The sequence below is a fragment of the Oncorhynchus clarkii genome, chromosome 6 (assembly GCF_045791955.1).
Source record: "Oncorhynchus clarkii lewisi isolate Uvic-CL-2024 chromosome 6, UVic_Ocla_1.0, whole genome shotgun sequence".
Classification (NCBI taxonomy): domain Eukaryota; kingdom Metazoa; phylum Chordata; class Actinopteri; order Salmoniformes; family Salmonidae; genus Oncorhynchus; species Oncorhynchus clarkii.
The window spans coordinates 63067673-63093738 of record NC_092152.1 but is presented as its reverse complement, the minus strand read 5'-3'; the positions used below and the strand labels follow the sequence as shown (position 1 = coordinate 63093738).

Genomic DNA, 26066 nt, shown 5'->3' with positions numbered 1-26066 from the left:
TATCTTATTCGAACAAAAGACAATAGACTCGTTTAAGAAACTCATTAACAATTAATACACTGTTAAGTAACTTTGATTTAAGTCTCAGTAAGTTAATGTCCCAATGGCGGTTTTGTATATCACATTTTACCAAAGCACTTACCAAAGCATCTCTTCTTAAATGAAACAGACAAATTCAGGTAGATTTATCCCCATTTCGTTCAACTTGCTTCCGTTTAAGAAATGTTTTTCAACTTAATTGGCGGAATGAGTACACCTCTCATCACCCACACACACAGTTCACTTTCATAGCAGCCACATACAAACAGCATCATTACTTTGCTCATTGTATAATTCCTTCTCGCATCTACCCACTCTCCTCCTCTCATCTTTTCCCTTTGCTTGTGGACTTCCGTGCACAACACAACAGCTGTCTGTGACCAGGCAATAAAACCTTTCCAAGCCAAACCATAACCGCTAACCGCTACACACAGCCTACTTCGTTGTCACCATATTAGCTAACGTCATAGTCAACATAGCTACTAGTAAACCCGCAAAACCGAAAGCATACCTTGACTTGGAAGAGTTCCAGTGTTGGATAGCCATAGCTAGCTAGGTAACATAAATACCATTGCTCTGTTAGAGCCGGGTGTTTGAGTAGGCTAAACTAGCTAGCTGTATTAGCTAGCTAAGTAAGTGAAAGTGCAGGTGAAAAAATACAACGAAATATAGGTATCTCTCTCTGATGCTCTTTCTTAATTTTTTAAGAAATTAATTTGGTCAAAACTGTTCAACTATTGTCTTTATTGCTCTCTTTGAGTCAACTACTCACCACATTTTTTTCACTGCACTGCTAGCTAGCGGTACCTTATGATTTCAGTACTAGATTCATTTTCTGATTCTTTGATTGAGTGGACAACAGGTCAGTTCATGCTGCAAGAGCTCTGATAGGTTGAAGGACATTCTCCGCAAGTTGTCATAATAACTGTGTACTAGAGGTCGACCGATTATGATTTTTCAACGCTGATTCCGATACCGATTATTGGAGGACCAAAAAAAGCCGATTCCGATTAATCGGACAATTTTTATTTATTTATTTGTAATAATGACAATTACAACAATACTGAATGAACACTTATTTTAACTTAATATAATACATCAATAAAAATCAATTTAGCCTCAAATAAATAATGAAACATGTTCAATTTGGTTTAAATAATGCAATAATGCATGAAACTCTCATTTAGAAAACAAAACGTTTATTATTTCAGTGAAATACGGAACTGTTTGGTATTTTATCTAACGGTTGGCATCCATAAGTCTAAATATTCCTGTTACATTGCACAACTTTCAATGTTATGTCATAATTACGTAATATTCTGGCAAATTAGTTCGCAATGAGCCAGGCTGCCCAAACTGTTGCATATACCCTGACTCTGCGTGACTCTGCAAGAGAAGTGACACAATTTCACCTGGCGAATATTGCCTGCAAACTGGATTTCTTTTAGCTAAATATGCAGGTTAAAAAATATATTCTTCTGTGTATTGATTTTGAGAAAGGCAATGGTGTTTATGGTTAGGTACAGTCATGCAACGATTGTGCTTTTTTCACAAATGCACTTTTGTTAAATCATCCCCCTGCATTGCATCGATTATATGCAATGCAGGATAAGCTAGATAAACTAGTAATATCATCATCCATGTGTTGTTAACTAGTGATTATGATTGATTGATTGATTATAAGATAAGTTTAATGCTAGCTAGCAACTTACCTTGGCTCCTTACTGCATTCGTGTAACAGGCAGGCTCCTCGTGGAGTGCAATGAGAGGCAGGTAGTTAGAGAGTTGGACTAGTTAACTGTAAGATTGCATGATTGAATCCCGGAGCTGACAAGGTTAAAATCTGTCGTTTTGCCCCTGAACAGGCAGTTAACCCACTGTTCCTAGTCCGTCATTGAAAATAAGAATGTGTTCTTAACTGACTTGCCAAGTTAAATAAAGGTGTAAAAAAATAAAAAATATCGGCCAAATCGGTGTCCAAAAATACAGATTTCCGACCTCTACTCTGTCCTGTAAGTCTATAGAAGGTGGTGAGAACCTTAAGCCTCCTAGGTTTTGTACTGAAGTCAATGTACCCAGAGTAGGAGGAAATAGCTGTCCTACGGCTACACCGTGGTGCTACCCCTGAGAGTGCTTATGAGGCTATTGTAGACCTTCATTGTGTTTTTCATCAGTAATTTGGTAACTTGAATATATTTAGTATAGTTGTATCTAAAAAATAATAACTTTTTAATGTTTCACTATTTTATTTATCTGAAATTCACTGAGTAGGATGGACCTCCCCTTCCTCCTCTGAGGAGCACCCACTGCTCCAAACGTAATTATGGACTGTAAAGCTTGAAACTGGCGCCAGAAGAAATGGCAGCAGTTTTACGGGCGCCCAACCAATTGTGCTATTATATGTGGGTTTTTTTACGCGTTATTTGTAACTTATTTTGTACATAATGTTTCTGCAACCGTATCTTACGGCAAAAAAGAGCTTCTGGATTTCAGGACAGCGATCACTCACCTCGGATTAGACAAAGATTTTTTCTACAACAGAGACGACGCACAAGATTTTCTCCAAACACACCACAGGACTGACATCCCCGTTATTTGCAAGAGAAAGCGATGCAGGTACAGAGGACAGAGGACCTAGAGAAGGCGACTGGGAAAGCTGCCGTTACCGTAAATACTACTCGCCAACGTGCAATCATTGGGCAATAAATTAGACGGGGTACGATCACAAATATCCTACCAACAGGACATCAAAAACTGTAATATCATATGTTTCACGGAATTGTGGCTGAATGACAACATGGATATTCAGCTAGTGGGATATATGCTGCACCGGCAAGACAGAATAGCAGACGAGGGGGGCGGTCTGTGCATATTTGTAAACAACAGCTGGTGCACGAAATCTAAGGAAGTCTCTAGATTTTGCTCGCCTGAAGTAGAGTATATTGTGATAAATTGCAGGCCACACTACTTGCCTAGAGAGTTTACAGCTATACTTTTCGTGGCTGTTTATTTACCACCAAAGACAGATGCTGGCACTAAGACCGCACTCAGTCAGCTGTATAAGGAAATAAGCAAACAGAAAACCACTCACCCAGAGGCGGCGCTCGTAGTGGCCAGACACTTTAATTAAGGTAAACTTAAATCAGTTCTACCAGATTTCAATCAACATATTAAATGTGCAACCAGAGGGAAAAAAAATCTAGATCACCTGTACCCCCCACACAGAGACGCGTACAAAGCTCTCCCTCGGCCTCCATTTGGTAAATCCGACCAAAACTCTATCCTCCTGATTCCTGCTAACAACCAAAAATTAAAGCAGGAAGCACCAGTGGCTATAAAAAAGTGGTCAGATGAAGCAGATGCTAAACTACAGGACTGTTTTGCTACCACAGACTGGAACATGTTCTGGGATTCTTCCGATGGCATTGAGGAGTACACCAGTCACTGGCTTTATCAATAAGTGCATCGAGTGACTGTATGTACATACCCCAACCAGAAGTCATGGATTACAGGAAACATTCACACTGAGTTAAAGGGTAGAGCTGCTGCTTTCAAGGTACGGGACTCTAACCCGGAAGCTTACAAGAAATCCTGCTATGCCTTGCGACGAACCATCAAACAGACAAAGCGTCAATACAGGGCTAAGATTGAATCATACGACACCGACTCCGACGCTCGTCTTATGTGGCAGGGCTTGCAAACTATTACAGACTACAAAGGGAAGCACAGCTGCGAGCTGCCCAGTGACACGTGCCTACCAGACGAGCTAGATCACTTCTATGTTCGCTTCGAGACAAGCAACACTGAAGTATGCACGAGAGCATCAGCTGTTCCGGACGACTGTGTGATCACGCTCTCCGTAGCCGACGTGAGTAAGACCTTTAAACAGGTCAACATACACAAGGCTGCGGGGCCAGACGGATTACCATGGCGTGTGCTCCGGGCATGTGCTGACCAACTGGCAGGTGTCTTCACTGCCATTTTCAAGATGTCCCTGATTGAGTCTGTAAGACCAACATGTTTCAAGCAGACCACTATAATCCCTGTGCCCAAGAACACAAAGGCAACCTGCCTAAATGACTACAGACCCATAGTACTCACGTCCGTAGCCATAAAGTGCGTTGAAAGGTTGGTAATGGCTCACATCAACACCATTATCCCAGAAACCCTAGACCCACTCCAATTTGCATACCGCCCAAACAGATCCACAGATGACGCAATCTCTATTGCACTACACACTGCACTTTCCCACCTGGACAAAACGAACACTTATGAGAGAATGCTATTCATTGACTACAGCTCAGCGTTCAACACCATAGTACCCTCAAAGCTCATCACTAAGTTAAGGACCCTGGGACTAAACACCTCCCTCTGCAATTTGATCCTGGACTTCCTGATGGGCCGCCCCCAGGTGCTGAGGGTAGGTCGCAACACATCTGCCACACTGATCCTCAACACTGGAGCTCCACAGGGGTGCGTGCTCAGGCCCCTCCTGTACTCCCTATTCACCCACGACTGCATGGCCAGGCACGACTCCATTAAGTTTGCAGACAACACAAGGTAGGCCTGATCACAGACAACAATGAGACAGCCTATAGGGAAGAGGTCAGAGACCTGGCCGTGTGGTGCCAGAATAACAACCTATCCCTCAATTTAACCAAGACTAAGGAAATGATTGTGGACTACAGGAAAAGGAGGACCGAGCACGCCCCCATTCTCATCGACAGGGCTGTAGTGGAGCAGGTTGAGAGCTTCAAGTTCCTTGGTGTCCACATCACCAACAAACTAGAATGGTCCAAAAACACCAAGACAGTCGTGAAGAGGGCACAACAAATCCTTACCCCCCCCAGGAAACTAAAAAGATTTGCCATGGGTCCTGAGATCCTCAAAAGGTTCTATAGCTGCACCATCGAGAGCATCCTGGTTGCATCACTGCCTGGTATGGCAACTGCTCGTCTTCCGACCGCAAGGCACAACAAAGGGTAGTGTGAGTGGCCCAGTACATCACTGGGGCCAAGCTTCCTACCATCCAGGACCAGAGGAAGGCCCTAAAATGTGTCAAAGACTCCAGCCACCCTATTCATAGACTGTTCTCTCTGCTACCGCACGGCAAGTGGTAACGGAGCTCCAGGTCTAGGTCCAAGAGGCTTCTAAACAGCTTCTACCCCCAAGCCATAAGACTCCTGAACATTTAGTCAATTACCTAGACTATATGCATCTCCCTCTTTACACCACTGCTACTCTGTTGTCATCTATGCATAGTCACTTTAATAACTCTACCTACTAGGGATGAAACGGTTACCGGTTTCACGATAAACCACAGTCAAATTCCCAGCGATTAGTATTACCGTATTACTGTGAAAACACAACAGAGGGCATTGACAGTGCTCGGGAGTTTTTTCAGCCTTCTAAGAGGACCAAATCGGAAGTGTGGTCGTATTTTGGGTTTTACAAGAGTGCTGAGGGAAACTTAATTGAAGATGGTCACCCTGTCTGCAGAACATGCAAAAAAAAATCACTGCGAAAGTGGGCAACACTTCAAATCTCTTGAGTCAGCTTCGTGACCACCACGCACTACTTTATAGTGAATGCAAGGTAAGTTCACTTTTAGCTCAATGCATGATGTGGGGACTTTGGAATGGGGGAAAATGTCATGGTTTGTCTGTTTAACTTGCTAATAGCTTGTCAATAATGTAAACTGAAGCTTTCAGTGTTACCTACTCTTGTAAAAACACTGCACGTTATTCTGCTGATGTATGCGTTGTGAGTCTGCGGACTCTTCGCCCAGAGCACACAATACCACGTTATGTAGTTTAGTCACCCTAGCTAAATATTATGTTCAATTCAAATCCGGTAGACGTCGACATGGTGTTTAAAGTGTTCCAACAGGAGAAACACTATAGACTCCTATTCAAGACTCCTCTATTAATGTCAATTGTTGGGCTCGTTGCAATTACTATCACTGCCTTCTTAAGACTCATTTGTATTTATGCATGGGGTCATTGCATATACTCAATGCAACACAGAAGATAGACTGTGTGTGTGTAAGTGAATAATTATAATTATAATGTAACAACACTAATAATAATAATAATAATAATAATACATTTGCTATTCCCTTGTTTACAGAGTGGGCGTGCAGCAGGCAAACCCAGTGATGCTACTGGTCGCTCCTCATCTACAGTTGTGACACACTCGATCAAGCATTTAAAAAGGCAGCATTTATGCGCCCACATCAAAAAATGCTCAAGACCTCACTGCAACCCTTTCATATTACATCGCAAAGGACATGATGCCATTTCAAATTGTTGAGAGGCCTGGCTTTCTGCGGCTGAGGAAGGTTGCCGTGCTGTTTGTTTATTTGATTTGCTTACTTAAGGTTGTATTCATTTAAAGCTGCACTAGGGAAACTTTTACCTCCCATGGCCACATGGTGCCATCTTTAATGTTTATGCTATTATTTTAATGTTTATGCACACAAAAAGTGCATAGTGCTAATAATTTTATTTGTTGTTTGTTGGATTTCAGTATAAAACTTGATTTCAGTGTGTGCATCAGTACTTTTTGACAATTTCCAGCACATTTTAACAACACCTGGATAATACTGATAACCGTGATAATTTTGGTCACTATAATCGTGAAATGAAATGTTCATACCGTTTCATCTCTACTACCTACATGTACATACTACCTCAACTAACTGGTGCCCCCGCACATTGACTCTGTATCGGTGCCCCCCTCTATATAGTCTCGCTATTGTTCTTTTACTGCTGCTCTTTAATTACTTGTTACTTTTATCAGTATTTTTTTTTAACTGCATTGTTGGTTAGGGGCTCACTGTAAGGTCTACTACACCTGTTGTATTTGGAGCATGTGACTGATCAAATTTGATTTGATTTGACATCTGTGCCCAGTGGGTGGTCTCCTATTTGTTGGGACCGTTGTGGTTGGAACTTGGAACACACAGCAGCATTACCCCATCACAGAGATGGGAGGGGGGGAAAAGGTTCAGGCCCAGGGCAACATAGGGCAAACAACCTGGGGGATTATAAAATATGATAAGGTCTTCTAGAACAGAGGTTCTTTAACTGTGGAGCGTTTAATGAACTTAGTCCGGCTTTCAACTTATTCCTGATTGTTTTAATAGTAGAAAATACAAGGTGCAATTTCGAAATTGGGTAGTGCATCATCAGTTTTCCTCTTGTCATGTCAGTCATTGCAGACCTTAGAGAGCTATTTATAACTTGTTAGAAATGTCCAGATCAAATAGGGGTGTTCCCACATTCTGGAAGGGGGGTCTGCCTGAGTGAAAAGGTTTGGGAACCCCTGTTCTAGAATATGACAGGTAAACACCACCAAGAATGACACAATCTGCCTGGATGTCTAGGACTTTCAGTGACTCCCAAACAAGGACATACTGTACCTACCCTATCATTCATTTCCCTGTAGCAACAATTTGTACTTTTACTTTGTCACTTTCTCCCCACTTCGAATCGGTTTTATCAAATAAAAGTTCATTCACCAAGCCGATGTAATGTCATTGTTGTTTTACAGAGGGTTACAATGCAATTATAATTTCTTTACTCATATCGCAATGTCTAAACTTCTATATAAGGCTTTGCTTTTCATTTCTCCTTGAGGATAGAGTTATCATCAGACCAGTGGTTCAATGCTGCGTTAGAGGACTGGGCTTCAGAACCACTGGTCTGATGATGTCTATCATATGACTGTCAGAGCAGAGCAGCTGGGCTTTCTTGGCAGGTACAGCATCCTGGAGAGATACGATAATATTTGATACTAAGCTGGCTACAGAGGAAATGATAACTGACGTTGGGGAAAGACAAGAGAAATACTTGATACTTAAAATGGAGGGAAAAGTATGAGCAATATCAGACTTTTCCAGCAAACACCTTAAGTTTAGGTAATACCATTTGTGTATGTGATACCACAACCTATATATCCACAACAAATGTAAATGGATCTGCTGAGTGAAGATAGAGTACAGATTTATTGCACTCGTTAGTGTGCTGAAATAATTCCTGCCTTATGCATGTCTCATGCTGCAGGTGTGGTCAAATTAGTTTGATCTGTCTGACCTCTGACATTAAGCTGGCCAAAATAAGCTGGGTAGTGCAGGGAGTGAGGAAAAAGGGGAATTTACCAGTCCTGGTGTAGAAGGTAGACAAGGGGAAAGGAAATAACGTTGAGTAATTCAATACAAAAAATGGGAATACCAGACAGCCTCGACAGACAGTGTCTTTCACACTGTGTACCAGTCATACTCAAGAATGTCTGAGTTCATATGGGCTGAATTATACAGGAACTGAACAATGTGTCAGGAAATCTGACTTGTGACTATGAAAAGCTCTTAGGTATGTCATCTGTTTGTTGTAATGTTTTCTATGCATGCCATGAGTGTATGTTATGACACATACAGGACAAATATTTCTAGATGGTGAGCTCCCTAGTCCTAGTGTGCTAAATTAATTATGGGCTGGCTGCTGCTGCCTGCTGGACAGCTGTCCAGACCAGAGAGAGACTGACAGACAGCCAGGGTCCAGGGAACAGTCCTATTATGGAAGTAGCTTTGTGTGGAAGTTACCTTGCTTCCCACATCCTTTCTTTCTGCTGAGCTCATCTGGAGACTTCATGGAAAGTCTTTAATCATAGGTTTTCATCTAAGCCAAGGAATTAAGCTGGTGACCATAGCACTGTTGATGTGAATCGGAACATTTGGCAATGCACAAACCTGGATAGTTGGAAACTGTTTGTAATTAATTTATTACAAATGCATTTAGCTCTCTAACTGTAAGAGGTAGGCTATGTTTACATTGGTTATGATGGAGTATTTGGTGGGGATTCGTTTTGTTCTATCTCAGTAACGTTGTTAATAGCAGTACAAACCGAAGTGAGTGTCAGAGGCTTCTACTTTTCATCTTTGTGGACAGACAAATCTGGTCACCATAGGTGAAGGCTGCATTAACCATACCTCTTAGTGTACCATTCCCTTTTGTGCTGTCTGCTTATGTTGTAGCCTGCCTACCCACAAGCCACCTGATACCATGCCGTCATGTTGAACCCAGTTGGCATTACCCCTTATAGTCCTTATTCTCCCCTCACAGCCTCTCTCTCTCTCTCTCTGGGGATTGTCAGCAGGGTATGCTAGCTGTGTCAGGATTCAGGAAGGGAGGTAGATAGAATAGCGGGCAGGAGAGGGCATGAGTGTTGAGGGAGAATACAGTACAGGATATACTATATGCCAAAGGGAAATGAGGAGTTAAATAACAGAGCGGAAACAGATCTCTGTTTACCTGGAACAATATGCAATAGAATAACTATACACATAATTCAATTTTTGTAGACAGTATCCTTTTAATCATAATCAGTATTGTCCAGTCTGTGAGGTCTGTGCTATTATAGTATACTGGATAGTTGTAGTATTTCATTTTAATATTGCATGTACTTTCAGGGGCTTTATGGGAGTATTTCACTAGTTGGTCAGTGTCCACCTGTCCCGTCTATGTACAGTATCCCCAAACGTTTATATTCACATGATTGTTGTGCCCCTGCTGTCATTTTATAGTGTTTTTTCTCATTTTCCTTACCCAATTTTATGTGGGTCATTGTTAGTGCACACACACACACACACACAATCCAGGGTTTCCGTTGTGAAAACGTTTTTTTTTAATGCATTTCTTCTACACTTTAATGTATATGACTGGAGACATTAGCAGAATCTTTTTTAATACGACAAATTACAGGGTAGCCTACTCTGCTGACACCGACAAACATATCAATAAAAGTGACGTTGTCCATAAAATTGGCCTATGAGAATCAGAGACACAAATAGACTATGACGTCCATCTAAACTGGAGGAAGAAATGATTGTCCAAAAACAGAATGTTAACTACGGGTGTCCCTATACCGGGACGGTTGAGCTAACGTGCGCTAATGTGATTAGCATGACGTTGTAAGTAACAACTAACTGCACTGTCCAATTTACAGTAGCTATTACAGTGATAAAAGACCATGCTATTGTTTGAGGAAAGTGCACAATAACAACAAACTTTTATCACGGCAACTATTTTGATATACATTCACCTCTGAAGGTAAATAATGTACTTACATTCAGTAATCTTGCTCTGATTTTTCATCCATAGGGTCCCAGAGATAAAATGTAGTGTAGTTTTGTTTGATAAAATCAAGTTTTATATTCAAATGTAGGAACTGGGTTCTACAGTTTGAACCTCTGCTGTCTCTGGCTCCAGGAAGAGTAGCTGCTGCTTTAGCAACAGCTAATGGGGTTCCTAATAAAATAGCAAATACTAAATATACCCACTCTGCCCGGCCATCTAGATGTGTGAAAGTTAGTGAACTGTATAAGCTAATGCTCCATCATGTATGACATTCCTGGGAGTGTGTAAACTTAAAGGTTGTATTACCATATCATCAATTGACCAATTTGGCGGAATTGAAACAAAATATTGTCTAGTATTGCAATGCTTCACTGGATCATTCTAAAACTTTGCACACACACGTCTGCCATCTAGTGGACAAAATCTAAATTGCTCCTAAACTGCAATATTATATGATGGCCTTTCTCTTGCATTTCAAAGATGAAGAAATAAAAAATATTTTTTTTTTCGGCTTTTCTATTTTTTTAAGGCCAAAAGCCAGCTATTACTGGCTAACGGAAACCCTGACACACACACACACACACACACACACACACACACACACACACACACACACACACACAGTGTCTCTGCCGTCTCCCACTAATAGAGTGGTGGAAGACAGGAGACAGTTTTGTGTGGTAGGAGTCAGTAGAGTTCTAATGCTTTCCCACTGGTGGGCGTCCTGAAGCCACTAGACGAATAACTTGGCTGTTTCCTGTCAGAATGGAAGTTCCCTTCACTCAGCTCTAATGACCTGAAAGAAATGCCTAGTACTGTGTACTGCTCTCTTACTCTCTCTCTCTCTCTCTCTCTCTCTCTCTCGCTCTTCCCTATCTCTCTCCCTATCTGTCCCTCTCTATCAATTCAATTTCAATTTAAGGGCTTTATTGGCATGGGAAACAGATGTTAACATTGCCAACATTACACTCACAAAAGTTCGAAAATAATAAACACATTTCAAATGTCATATTATGTGCAAATAGTTCAAGTACAAAGGAGAAAATAAATATGGGTTGTATTTACAATGGTATTTGTTCTTCAATGGTTGCACTTTTCTTGTGGCAACAGGTCACAATCTATCTCTCTCTCTCTTTCTCTCTCTCTCTCTCTGCCTTTCTCTCTCTCCCTCACTCTCCCCACTCTCTTTTATTTATCTTTCTCTCTCTGTCTCTCTCTCTCTCTTTCCCTCTCTCTTGCAGGATTTCCCACAGCACAACCGCTGGTTTAATGTTGACATTTGATTTAGTTGACATGAGCGGTAGCTGTTTGCACTCCCCTGTCTTTCTTTTGATGATTTCTTGTCTGAAATGTAATATTTAAATGAATTGGGCCAGAGTGAATCGGATCATGCCTCTGTGTTTGTTTCCACAGTGCTGTGTCTGACGAGGCTGACCCGTGCTGCCGAGACCCTCAGGAAGACCATGCTGTCCCTCCTGCTGCCCACTCTGCTTGCTGTGCAAGCTCTCGGTGGGTGGTGTCCCCCTGTCCCCCTCCACAGCTCACCATTACCCAGAGATCAAAGCTACCACCAAGTGTAATTCTACCGCCATCTAAACAATATGCTCAACAGGGGTTTTAGTCATTCCCTTCAAATAAATGACAAGGAAGACAAAACAACAGCTCAAATGAATATCCTTAACAGTGCAAAAAAAAATGAAGACAATGAAAACCTTACAGAATGGGAACATTGAGAACGTTGTGACTTAACGGACAGGAACATTGGTTGGGTTTGTCCTTTTCTAGCCAGAGCTATAATGAAGCCCTGGGGTAGTTAGTAGGGTGAGGTCCTGCCTGAGAAGAGACTTGCAACGAGTGTAGTTTTTCTCCAGTGAGTCAGAGAGTGTGGTGGGGGAGTCAGCCTCTCATGTTCCAGTAAGAAGGGGGAGTTGTGGTTGGTGTAGCCTGGGCACTAGGCAGCAGGGTTGTTGTAGTGCTCAGGGCAGTGTGCTGGAGTCAGCAGCTAGACGGAGACTCTGAGAGTGAGAGAGCTAGGAGCAGGGCTTCATTAGGGCCTAGTACTGTTCCAGCTTAATGGGTCTCTGGCCTGCTCATTACTGGCTGTGGCGGCTGCCTCGGCCCTCTCACTGGGAGGGAGGGAAGGAGGCGTCTCGGACTGATCTCTTTAAGTTGTAGTTCATAATGTTTTTGCCTCACAAACTATATGATTGTCCTTTATTTACTTACTGGAATTTACTGTTGAATTAAGGATCTCTCGATAGAGACAGACTGTCATGTGGAAATAGTGAGTGGGTGTGCACGTGTGTATGTGCTGATGTGTGTGTGTCTGCATCTGTGTGTGAGACCTGTGGTCCTCTGGGCCTGTTGTCTCCAGTAGGTCTCTGATTAGGATTATAGGTCCTTGCTAATCCCACTTGTCTTCTACAGTGTCTCTCCTCTACTTCGCCATTAAATAACCGTATCAGTGTCACTCCTGTGCTGCACCATTAAATACCCCTATCTCCACACAGGATTACACTCTGAGGCTGCCACACTGCCGATGCACTCTCCCAAGACAACCTCTAGTTGAGTACAGAGGTAGTCCCCGTCTAAGCTGTTGGTGTGTAACATTGTCTTGGTGCGTAAAATAAGAAAATGTTGCTTAGCACAGCTGTTGTCAGTTCTTCTGCAGAGGTACTCGTCCCCAGTGGAATTGTTGCTTTATGTGGCGGTGACAGGCTTCTTTGTTTCAGTATACATATGCACTGAGTATACATGACATAAACTGACCAGGTGAAAGCTATGATCCCTTATTGATGTCACTTGTTAAATCCATATCAATCAGTGTAGATGAAGGGGTGGAGACAGGTTAAAGAAGGATTTTTAAGCCTTGAGACAATTGAGAAATATATTGTGTATGTGTGCCATTCAGAGGGTGAACGGGCAAGACACAAAATGCAAGTGCCTTTGAACGGGATATGGTAGTAGGTGCCCGGGCGCACCGGTTTGTGTCAAGAACTGCAATGCTTCTGGGTTTCCCGTGTGTATCAAGAATGGTCCACCACCCAAAGGACATCCAGCCAACTTGACACAACTGTGGGACGCATTGGAGTCAACATGGGCCAGTATCCCTGTGGAGCACTTTCGACACCTTGTAGAGTCGATGCCCCGACGATTTGGGAAACAAGGTGTCCCTAATGTTTGCTATACTTAGTGTACTTTTAATACAAATAAAATCAACTTTTATTGGTCACATACACATGGTTAGCAGATGTTATTGCGAGTGTAGCGGAATGCTTATGCTTCTAGATCCGACAGTGATGCAGTATCTAACAGGTAATATCTAACAATTCCACAACAAAACCTAATATCTAACAGTGACAGAGCTGCTAAGATGCAAAAGATAGTATAGAATAGATAGTGAAGGATACAGTATACTGTATAGACATATGAGATCAGTAATGCGAGTTATGTAAACATTCTTAAAGTGGCATTATTAAAGTGACAAGAGTTCCATTTATTAAAGTGGCCAATGATATCAAGTCTGTAGGTAGGCAGCCATCTCGCTGTGCTAGTGGTGGCTGTTCACCAATCTGATGGCCTTGAGATAGAAGCTGTTTTTCAATCTCTCTGTCCCAGCTTTGATGCACCTGTACTGACCTCACCTTCTGGATGGAAGCGGGGTGAACAGGCAGTGGCTTGGGCCTTCCTGTGACATTGGGTGTTGTAGGTGTCCTGGAAGGCAGGTAGTTTGCCCCCGGTGGTGCGTTGCGCAGACTGCACCACCCTTTGGAGAGCCATGCGGTTGTGGGCGGTGCAGTTGCCGTACCAGGCGGTGAAACAGTCCGACAGGATGCTCTCGATTGTGCACCTGTAAAACTTAGTGAGGGTTTTCGGTGACAAGCCACATTTTTGCAGCCTCAGGAGGTTGAAGAGGCGCTGTTGTGCCTTCTTCACTACACTGTCTGTGTGCATGTACCATTTCAGTTTGTCGGTGATATATACACAGAGGAACTTAAAACTTTCCACCTCCACTGCTGTCCCGTCGATGTGGATGAGGGGTGCTCCCTTTGCTGTTTCCTGAAGTCCACGATCATCTCTTTTGTTTTGCTGACATTGAGTGAGAGGTTATTTTCCTGAACCACACTCCGAGGGCGTCATTGTTGGTTATCAAGCCTACCACTGTCATCTGCAAACTTGATGATTGAGTTGGAGGCCGTTAATAACCCTGAATTGCACTAGACTAGTAGTAGTACTCTCAGTGGGGTTGTTCTGAGGTAACAGGCAAGCACCAGCAGTAGCACCAGGACAGTAAGTAGGCCTAGCATCCAGGCTCCATAAGCAGCATTAGCAGCTGAGAGGCAGTAGAGCCAGTAGTGTAAAGCAGAAGCATTAACAGGATGCTGTCTGGCTAATTGCTTGTTGTCATGCTCTGTGTTCTGTCAGCAGTGCCACCAGCCTGCCAGGCCTCTGCCATTTGCTGCTGCTCGCGCCCACCTGCCCGCTCTTAGCATCTCCACATTAAAAGGGAAATTGTATTCATGCAAATGCTAAAATGGCAAGCTGACCCGGATTCAGTTTTAATGACGAGAGCTAGGAGGAAATTCTAATGAATTAGCATAATTGAATAGATCACATCTAGTGTGGCAGTCAGAGAGCGGCAGACGTTATGGCAAGGCCCTGAAGCGTGTAAATAGCCTGCTCACGCCCGCATCTCTGGTGTACCCTTTGAGGTCTGCTAACTAGGAATGCCCTCTCCCTGTCCTCCTTTTCTCTTCACAGCAATTGATTCTGTAGAGAGGGGACTCTTTGGCCCGCGCAGAAATTCAATTTCGGGTTATTACCCCGTATCAGTGATGTTCTTGCTAATTTGATTGTGGCCAGTGAAGTATCCTTTTAAAAACAATCGAGGACAGGCTCGACAAAGATTGCTTCCGCTGCGATGCATACATAATGCCCAGTCAGTCTACTAGCAGGTTGGCTCCTGCACTGAGCTGCTCGCCCCTCCCTCTCTCTCCCCGCTCACTCTGCACTGTAGCCTAGCCATTTAAACAGAGTGCATTACCCATCAAGCACCTCATGATTATTTGAACAAGTCCTAAAAAAGCTATCTTGTGGGATCGCTTAAACATTGATGCGGGTAACGTGTGGAGATTGCAGTTCTGCGTAGTGAGCGCTGAGCTGGGCCTCGGGGCTGCTGGGGCCTGGAGCCAAATATCTTTGTGTTTAGTGGGCTGTGATGAACAGGATGAATGACCCACCACCACCGCTCTGATCTGTGCCTGGAAAGCAGCATCATTTCCTGGGACTGAGTAAGAAGCTTCCTTACCTGACACACAGAGAGAGGAGACACTTACCTACAGGTTGTTACCACAGTTACCGGGTGCTTCTATGGTTACAGGGCCATGAGTGAGGTCACTGTGTCTCAGGAGAGGCGGGGTCAGGTGTTGCCATGGTTACCGGGCCTTGAGTGAGGTCACTGTCTCAGGAGAGGCAGGGTCAGGTGTTGCCATGGTTACAGGGCCCTGAGTGAGGTCACTATGTCTCAGGAGGAGACGGGCTCAGGTTAACATCCAGACACACAGCCCCAGCCACTGAGCCTTTAACCTCTTAACCCCCTGCATTAATGTAGACATCCACTGCTGCCCGACCTCTTCATAAGGCAAAACAAAATTGCAGCCTGAGATTTGAGCAAGGACTCTGCCCTCCCAGACATGGCTTTGGTTATTACCAGGGCCAGTAGGTGTCAAACACTTGTCTATCTGAGGGATTAGAACCCAAACCTTTGCCACCCCTACAATAATACAGTTTTGCTTTCTGATCAACTTAGCTGGGCTCGTATGCATAGCGTATAGGCTCACCTTAACCCCAGTCATTTGGATTAAGCTGCACAAACTCAAATCCACCCCACCCCCTCTCCTACTGGGATGGATTTGCTCCTATGGCTCGCTCCTCATACTCATCCAAGGTTGTGTTCTCTCTCTTCTCTCTCAGGCAGGTGGTGGAAGAAGGTTAGGCTTGTCCTTATCTCCCAGGCAGCTCCTCTGCAACTGGCCCCCCATTATCTGCCTGTCAGAGCCCATTAACAGCTTATTGACAGGATATGAGACCAGCTCCCCCTGATAAAGCACCCACCCGCCCTGTCTGTGGAGAGAAGAAGATGGAGAGAGCATAAACGACAAGAGAGAGAGGGAGAACGAGAGATAGACAGACAGAGTCAGGAGAAAGGAAGTGTGGTGCATCTTGATTTATTACGTTGCTGAAAATAAGCAACCTGAGCTCCTGTCTGCTCCACTAGCTATCTGCACCTCATATATCTCTCACAGACAGAGATGGCTTTCACACTATGATGACTGTAGCCCAGATATGGGGAGACAGTGTTAAATTGGTAAATGTCATGAGTGACCCCATTATTCAAGGCTCAGAGACCTACATAATCCCCTCCATTTTGTGTCTCTCTTTCAGGAGGGGAGGAAAGGCTCAGCTTTAGAATAGATTCCCTATGTGTCGTGAGGGCTAATTCCGAGCAGTGTTAAGCTTACCATGTCTAAAATACTACTACATTTCTCAATGTATTCCAGATGTTGGTTTTTATTTGTGTTCCCCTGGACGTATTTGAAAGGTTTTGGACAGTGTGATTTAGAAACGCTTTGAAGAAAGGCTTCAGTTGGCATGTTTGAACAACGGCATTTACTGAAAGAAGAGCTGTTGTGAAAGGGCACTATAAGCATCTGTGAACTTCCTGTTCGTTAGATATTCAGGTGGGCCATTCGTGTAAAGACCAACATGTCTGTAGCTGCAGTACTGTTTACCACCCAATGGGGGCATTATTGCCACAGCTTTTTAAGCAGCTCACTACTCAGCCAGACAGAACACTAACTACACTGCCTGTGTGTGTTTACTTAGTTAAGTCAATATTACCGCCACCATTTGCCTTCCAGTGTATGTATGTCTGTGCACTCTTATCATGGCTGTTCCTTTATGCCGTGTTCGACAAAGAGGCTTTACCATATCTCTGAACATGTGCACCTAACATCTTCTAATGAACAGTAGTACTGGTAGCTCTGCCATTTGTTATCAAGCAGGGGTAATTTAACCTCTGTGTAAGGTGCCTATTGGCCTAGTAGGTAATAACCTATGTGCTGTTCAATGTTATTAAGCACAGTTCACTTGACCCTGAGTTCTACTGTGTCTTTTTATTTTTTTAATTTAACTAGGCAAGTCAGTTAAGAACACATTTTTATTTACAATGACAGCCTACTAGGGAACAGTGGGTTAACTGCCTTGTTCGGGGGCAGAACAACAGATTTTTACCTTGTCAGCTCTGGGATTTGATCCAGCGTCCTTTCAGTTACTGGCCTAATGTTCTAACCACTAGGCTACCTGCCGCCCCTTTATTGGCGAAGCAGTTATGAACCAGGGTTATTAAACAGTGTGGGTTATTGCATCAGAAGCTGGAGGGAGATGGAAGTTGTGGTCTTATTGAAGCCCTTGTGTTTAACAGCCCAGGTTATTAAAGGGATCCGGTTATTACAGGTTTAGGTATTTCTGTTTAGGGTTGTGTTCCATTGACCAGGGTCAGCTGAATGGCAATGGAACATCAACACTGAATGTGTAGGCTATGTATTGCATTCTACTAGATGTGGATATGGGGGTACATTATATGGAACCAAGTGAATTCAATTTTAGTGATCGCAAGCAGAGTGAGATGTTAATGTGTTTGTGTGTGCCTGCGTATAGGTGTGTATGTGGGTGTCACTGAACATGGTGATTGGGACCTGTCTGTTGTGGAGCAGTACTATGACAGTGAATATTGTAGTGTCAGAATGCCCTGTGTCTAAGACTGACTCTCACAGTGCTGTGGAGCTGTCAGGAGCCAGGACTGAGCTGAATAACAATGCCCTCTGCTTGTGGATGTGTGTGTGTGTGTGTGTGCGTATGCCTGGCTGTGTGTGTGTGTTTGTGTGCACCTGCCTGCATCTGGAGGACGGAGGTGAAATGTCACTGCCGCTGTGGCTAAGGAATTTGTTTACCAAGAGCCATGTTGTGTCACCTTGTCAGCTGCCTATGTATGAAGCCTGTGGTTCTCCTTCCGGCCCCTGTCAGCCTGCTGCCTGCCATGCCTGCCATGCTGCTTCACACTCAGCAGGCCCCTCAGCCCCTCTTCTCCACTCATCTGTATAGCTTAGTTTAGCACTAGCCGGGGCTAATCTGAACTAGCAGGGATATCCGTGCAGCGAACCATTCATCTAAGCTCACAAGTTCCGGGTGGCTCTCGAGTAGGTCTGGGAATTGCCAAGGACCTCACGATACGATATTATCTCGATACTTAGGTGCCGATACGATATGCATTGCGATTCTCACGATTCTATATGTTTTGCGATTCAATACTGGGATTTTGTGATTCCATGGTCCAATCATATTGCTCACCACATGTCTGCTGCAGAGGTATGAGAGAGAACCATGTGAAAAATAGTTTTGAAATAAAAGTGCTGAAAACACTACTATCCTGATATGGAACTGTGTGAACTGTTACCCCATCACTACTCTTGAGGCTGCATCTGTACTGGTGAGCTTAGCACTAGGCTAGCCAGGGCCCAGTGACAGCATCACTGTTATTTTGAGCTGAGGTAGGGGTTGAAGAGACAGCCCAGGGATTATGGGAGCGGAGGGGATGAGGGGAACGGATGAGGGGAGCGGAGGGGATGAGAGGAGTGAGCGATGTAAATATCCAACAGGGCCATTGCTACAGTGGGGAGTATTTGATACACTGCCGTTTTTGCAGGTTTTCCTACTTACAAAGCATGTAGAGGTCTGTAATTTTTTATCATAGGTACACTTCAACTGTGAGAGACGGAATCTAAAACAAAAATCCAGAAAATCACATTGTATGATTAAGTAATTAATTTGCATTTTATTGCATGACATAAGTATTTGATACATCAGAAAAGCAGAATTTAATATTTGGTACAGAAACCTTTATTTGCAATTACAGAGATCATACGTTTCCTGTAGTTCTTGACCAGATTTACACACACTGCAACAGGGATTTTGGCCCACTCCTTCATACAGACCTTCTCCAGATCCTTCAGGTTTCAGGGCTGTCGCTGGGCAATACGGTCTTTCAGCTCTCTCCAAAGATTATCTATTGGGTTCAGGTCTGGAGACTGGCTAGGCCACTCCAGGACCTTGAGATGCTTCTTACGGAGCCACTCCTTAGTTGCCCTGGCTGTGTGTTTCGGGTCGTTGTCATGCTGGAAGACCCAGCCACGACCCATCTTCAATGCTCTTACTGAGTGAAGGAGGTTGTTGGCCAAGATCTCGTGATACATGGCCCCATCCATCCTCCCCTCAATATGGTGCAGTCGTCCTGTCCCCTTTGCAGAAAAGCATCCCCAAAGAATGATGTTTCCACCTCTATGCTTCACGGTTGGGATGGTGTTCTTGGGGTTGTACTCATCCTTCTTCTTCCTCCAAACACGGCGAGTGGAGTTTAGACCAAAAAGCTCTATTTTTGTCTCATCAGAACACATGACCTTCTCCCATTCCTCCGCTGGATCATCCAGATGGTCATTGGCAAACTTCAGACGGACCTGGACATGCGCTGGCTTGAGCAGGGGGACCTTGCGTGCGCTGCAGGATTTTAATCCATGACGGCGTAGTATGTTACTAATGATTTTCTTTGACACTGTGGTCCCAGCTCTCTTTAGGTCATTGACCAGGTCCTGTCGTGTAGTTCTCGGCTGATCCCTCACCTTCTTCATGATCATTGATGGCCCACGAGGTGAGATCTTGCATGGAGCCCCAGACCGAGGGGGATTGACCGTCATCTTGAATTTCTTCAATTTTCTAATAATTGCGCCAACAGTTGTTGCCTTCTCACCAAGCTGCTTGCCTATTGTCCTGTAGTCCATCCCAGCCTTGTGCAGGTCTACAATTTTATCTCTGATGTCCTTACACAGCTCTCTGGTCTTGGCCATTGTGGAGAGGTTGGAGTCTGTTTGATTGTGTGTGTGTCTTTTATACAGGTAACGAGTTCAAACAGGTGCAGTTAATACAGGTAATGAGTGGAGAACAGGAGGGCTTCTTAAAGAAAAACTAACAGGTCTGTGAGAGTCGGAATTCTTACTGGTTGGGAGGATATCAAATACAGTGCCTTGCGAAAGTATTCGGCCCCCTTGAACTTTGCGACCTTTTGCCACATTTCAGGCTTCAAACATAAAGATATAAAACTGTATTTTTTTGTGAAGAATCAACAACAAGTGGGACACAATCATGAAGCGGAACGACATTTACTGGATATTTCAAACTTTTTTAACAAATCAAAAACTGAAAAATTGGGCGTGCAAAATTATTCAGCCCCTTTACTTTCAGTGCAGCAAACTCTCTCCAGAAGTTCAGTGAGGATCTCTGAATGATCCAATGTTGACCTAAATGACTAATGATGATAAATACAATCCACCTGTGTGTAATCAAGTCTCCGTATAAATGCACCTGCACTGTGATAGTCTCAGAGGTCCGTCAAAAGCGCAGAGAGCATCATGAAGAACAAGGAACACACCAGGCAGGTCCGAGATACTGTTGTGAAGAAGTTTAAAGCCGGATTTGGATACAAAAAGATTTCCCAAGCTTTAAACATCCCAAGGAGCACTGTGCAAGCGATAATATTGAAATGGAAGGAGTATCAGACCACTGCAAATCTACCAAGACCTGGCCGTCCCTCTAAACTTTCAGCTCATACAAGGAGAAGACTGATCAGAGATGCAGCCAAGAGGCCCATGATCACTCTGGATGAACTGCAGAGATCTACAGCTGAAGTGGGAGACTCTGTCCATAGGACAACAATCAGTCGTATATTGCACAAATCTGGCCTTTATGAAAGAGTGGCAAGAAGAAAGCCATTTCTTAAAGATATCCATAAAAAGTGTTGTTTAAAGTTTGCCACAAGCCACCTGGGAGACACACCAAACATGTGGAAGAAGGTGCTCTGATCAGATGAAACCAAAATTGAACTTTTTGGCAACAATGCAAAACGTTATGTTTGGCGTAAAAGCAACACAGCTCATCACCCTGAACACACCATCCCCACTGTCAAACATGGTGGTGGCAGCATCATGGTTTGGGCCTGCTTTTCTTCAGCAGGGACAGGGAAGATGGTTAAAATTGATGGGAAGATGGATGGAGCCAAATACAGGACCATTCTGGAAGAAAACCTGATGGAGTCTGCAAAAGACCTGAGACTGGGACGGAGATTTGTCTTCCAACAAGACAATGATCCAAAACATAAAGCAAAATCTACAATGGAATGGTTCAAAAATAAACATATCCAGGTGTTAGAATGGCCAAGTCAAAGTCCAGACCTGAATCCAATCGAGAATCTGTGGAAAGAACTGAAAACTGCTGTTCACAAATGCTCTCCATCCAACCTCACTGAGCTCGAGCTGTTTTGCAAGGAGGAATGGGAAAAATGTCAGTCTCTCGATGTGCAAAACTGATAGAGACATACCCCAAGCGACTTACAGCTGTAATCGCAGCAAAAGGTGGCGCTACAAAGTATTAACTTAAGGGGGCTGAATAATTTTGCACGCCCAATTTTTCAGTTTTTGATTTGTTAAAAAAGTTTGAAATATCCAATAAATGTCGTTCCACTTCATGATTGTGTCCCACTTGTTGTTGATTCTTCACAAAAAAATACATATCTTATATCTTATATGTTATATCTTATATAACATATATATATCTTTATGTTTGAAGCCTGAAGCCTGAAATGTGGCAAATGGTCGCAAAGTTCAAGGCGGCCGAATACTTTCGCAAGGCACTGTACTTACAGTATGTCATGCAATAAAATGCTAATTAATTACTTAAAAATCATACAATGAGATTTTCTGTATTGTCTCTCACAGTTGAAGTGTACCTATGATAAAAATTACAGACCTCTACATGCTTTGTAAGTAGGAAATCCTGCAAAATCAGCAGTGTATCAAATACTTGTTCTCCCCACTGTAGCTTGCCTGCCTACCTGCCTCTTCCTCCCTGCCTGTATGTCTGCCCTCCTTTCTCCCTGCCTGCATGTCTGGCACTCCGCTCTGAGGGAAGAGTGCCAGCCAGCGCTCACGGGGCTTTAATGAGTTTATTTCATGTCGGCTGTGAAAGTGCACGGCTCTGTCTCTCTCACAGGCACTCAAACAGAGCCGGGCCCATAAACACAAAGAGTAGGGTGTAAATCTGCCCTGCCGTCCCCTCCCTCCACCACTCTCTGCTCTGAGCATCTCTTTATCACCTCTCAGGGGGCCGGGGAGAGCCCTTAACCCTCCTCCCTCAAATAGGGAGACACCACCTCTCACAATACACTTTTTCAACCACAACCTCCTAGACCAAATGTTTTATTTAACTAGGCAAGTTAGTTAAGAACAAATTGTTATTTACAATGACGGCCTAACCGGGGAACAGTGGGTTAACTGCCTTGTTCGGGGGCAGAACAACAGATTTTTACCTTGTCAGCTCTGGGATTTGATCCAGCGTCCTTTTAGTTACTGGCCTAACGCTCTAACCACTAGGCTGCCTGCCGCCCCCAAAGCAGTTATCACAAATACTACAGTATTTGTGCTAACTGTTTTGTGTTTGTTGGAGATTTCTAGAAGTTAAAAGCAGAAACAATACCAGTTTTCCCAACCCGTGTTTCACCTCTGAAGGAATAGGACATCAGATGCTTACTCACAGTTTCCATGACGTCAGAGCTAAAAGCCCCTCCCCCCTGGGTGCAGTGAAGTGGGTGTGAAACGCTGTGCTCTCCTGCTGCTCTCAGTCTGTCTGTGAATGTCTGTCAGTGTGTTAACATGCTGCCCCAGTGTCCTGCTGCACCCTTACCAGACCGGCACCAGAAAAAGGGTCACTGGTTAGAGGGAGAAAGAGATTGAAGGAGAGAGGGATGAGTACCTATCTCTTCCCTGACTTGGGCCCTGTCATGAGTTAGGGGATTAGCGATGGGCTGCAGTGCTCTCCCCTCCTGGCTTGTTTCCTGATATTATCTTTAAGTGCACGCTCAAAGCTGCCCTCTCACTCTCCTTCCTCTCCCCTCTATTCCATCATTTCCCCCCTCTCTTCCCTCTCTCCCCCTCTCCAATTCTCTCCCCCTACCTCCCTCTCACCTCTCTCTCCTCCTCTGTGAACCCATTGGAGTGAGTCATTCCGGTCTGCTCCGGGAGTGATCTAATTGCTGTGTCTCCTCCCTCCTCTGTGTGCATGCCTCTGTGGGGGCCGTCACTTCCACTACAGTCCTACCAAAGTGCCTGTTGCCTATTCATTACCCAGAAAGCACTACAAAAACACACACACACACAAACTACTAGAACGTTAGTCTGGTAGACAGCCATACCGCCCTACAATAAACCCTGCTACTGTAATGGTATGTCATGATTACTGGATTGGATTGTCGACTGTGCTGTGGCACGGCAGAGGAAGTGTAGTCACATTATGGGGCTATAGAAAAACATCACACCACTGTGTTAATGTCAGTCAATTAAAAGCTGCTTTGTGATTTTCACAGGGGTTGGGAGGAACTGTAGTGCATCACCTAGAATGACATTCTTGTATTAGTTAGTTACTGGGGATTGTTGTTCTTCTGTATCCATGGTTTTCTGGATGTGGTGGATGGTTTGCCAAGTTTTCCTTTGGCCTGTAGTTACATGAGGATCCAGCAGGTGGCAGTGTGCCTATAGATGTGCAGGGGGATATTGGTGAATGTGGGGTCTCTCTCCTGTGAGGTTTGGTGTCTACCAAAATATCTTTGCCTTGACTGAGCATCCTCATCCACGGATTGCACTCGGAGGAAATTGTTGTTTGTTGATAATGGGGAAATCAATTGTTACACCTCAATCACAACTATTTCATGCAAAAGTGTGTGATTGTTATTAAATCTGAAAGACATGAGTACAGAAGCGATTCTCATAAAGAATAGCAGCAGTCAAGTACAGGCTGCATCACACTAGATTCAGGGGGATTTCAGGGGTTGGAATGGCTTTTTCTGTCCTGATGTTCATCACACAATCAGACCTGTAGAAGTGGAGACAGGAATAAATTGAGAATAGTTTAGCTGTAGCCTCTCTCTGTGGTGTCTGAGATGGCTACTAAGCCAGAATGATTATGCAGAGCCTGCTCTTGGCTGCAGAGAGGACAGGGGAGGGGAAGGGAGAGGAGGAGAGAAGAGGAGAGGAGGAGAGAAGAGAAGAGGAGAGAACAGAAGAAGAGAGAAGAGGAGAGAACAGAAGCGTCCAGTCTAGACAGTCTAGAGATCAGATGCCTTAAGGAGGGTTTCCGCTTTAAAACAAAACAAATCACACTCAACATTGAGCAACTTAGCCCAGTGTTCTGTTGAGGGAGACACAACACTCTGGAGAGAGATGGAGAGTGTTCTTTCAGACAGACCACTATCTAGATTATTAACTCACCACTGTCTCCAAGTGGATATTTAGGAGCTACATCTTTATTGCAGTTCATTCATCCCCCTAAAGCTTATTTAGACATCTCTCTCCACTACATGGCTAAACACACAGGTCTATGTTTGCTGTTGTTGACATACTCGCTCTCTCTCCTCTCTCTCCTATCTAGCTGTCCTGGAAGTGTATGTCCCAGAGCTGCCAGTGGTGGCGCTGTATGGCATGGACACCACCCTCAACTGTTCCTTCAGCCACGCCTCTCCCTTCAACCTGTCTGACCTCAGTGTCTTCTGGCAGCTGACGGACACCAAGCGCAGTGTGCACAGCTACTGGGCTAGCCAGGACCAGCTGGCAGACCAGGGAGAGCGCTACGCCAACCGCACCAGCCTGTACCCCTCTCAGCTGGGCGCGGGCAACGCTTCGCTCCTCTTGAGAGGGGTCCGGGTGGCCGATGAGGGTAGCTACACCTGCTTCGTCAGGGTGAAGGACTACGGCAGTGCAGCCCTACTGCTCCAGGTAGCAGGTGAGTCTGTTCATTTATTACCTTTATTTAACAAGGTAAGTCATTGAGAACACATTCTCTTTTAAGTTTTACAATAACGACCTCTGACTGGTAAAGCCGGACCAATGCTTGGCCTATAGCTACCACATCTTTCTCGATACATCTTTCCTCGAATCCTGTCTCAAAACACATTGGAGAAGAAGGTCAGAGGATGAGGACCTTGGATCGTCTCCTCCAATACGGTTGAAAAGAAGGTGAGGAGAAGGAGACACCTCAAGGGCTTCACATACAGGAAGTAGAGTCCCCTCTTTAACCTTTTACTGCAGTGGGATAAATCAGGGTCACACAGTGTTTCTTGGTAAGTCTTAAACAAATCTACTTTGAAACAAAAGTATACACCTCTCACACATGGTTATCGGCAACAACAAAAAAAAGAAGACACTTGTACCATGTCAGATATAGAGTTGAAATGTATTCCATTTTTAGTTTGCATCCCAATATTACACTTTATTTAAACTCAGCAAAAAATAAACGTCCTCTCACTGTCAACTGCGTTTATTTTCAGCAAACTTAACATGTGTAAATATTTGTATGAACATAACAAGATTCAACAACTGAGACATAAACTGAACAAGTTCCACAGACATGTGACAAACAGAAATTGTATAATGTGTCCCTGAACATAGGGGGGTCAAAATCAAAAGTTACAGTCAGTATCTGGTGTGGCCACCAGCTGCATTAAGTACTGCAGTGCATCTCCTCCTCATGGACTGCACCAGATTTGCCAGTTCTTGCTGTGAGATGTCACCTCACTCTTCCACCAAGGCACCTGCAAGTTCCCGAACATTTCTGGGGGGGAATGGCCCTAGCCCTCACCCTCCGATCCAACATGTCCCAGACGTGCTCAATGGAATTGGCCATGGCCATGGCAGAACACTGACATTCCTGTCTTGCAGGAAATTACACACAGAATGA

General features: G+C 44.1%; 1 protein-coding gene across 1 annotated transcript in view; it reads left to right on the top strand.

The window, feature by feature from the left end:
- Positions 1–26066, top strand: part of LOC139411411 (CD276 antigen-like) — an 81864-nt gene that overhangs the window by 427 nt on the left and 55371 nt on the right. Inside the window, exons 2-3 of the mRNA XM_071157740.1 lie at positions 11589–11684; positions 24762–25112. Of these exons, the coding sequence (XP_071013841.1) occupies positions 11639–11684; positions 24762–25112 (397 nt within the window). The 5' untranslated portion in view covers positions 11589–11638. The remainder of the gene's footprint in view (positions 1–11588; positions 11685–24761; positions 25113–26066) is intronic.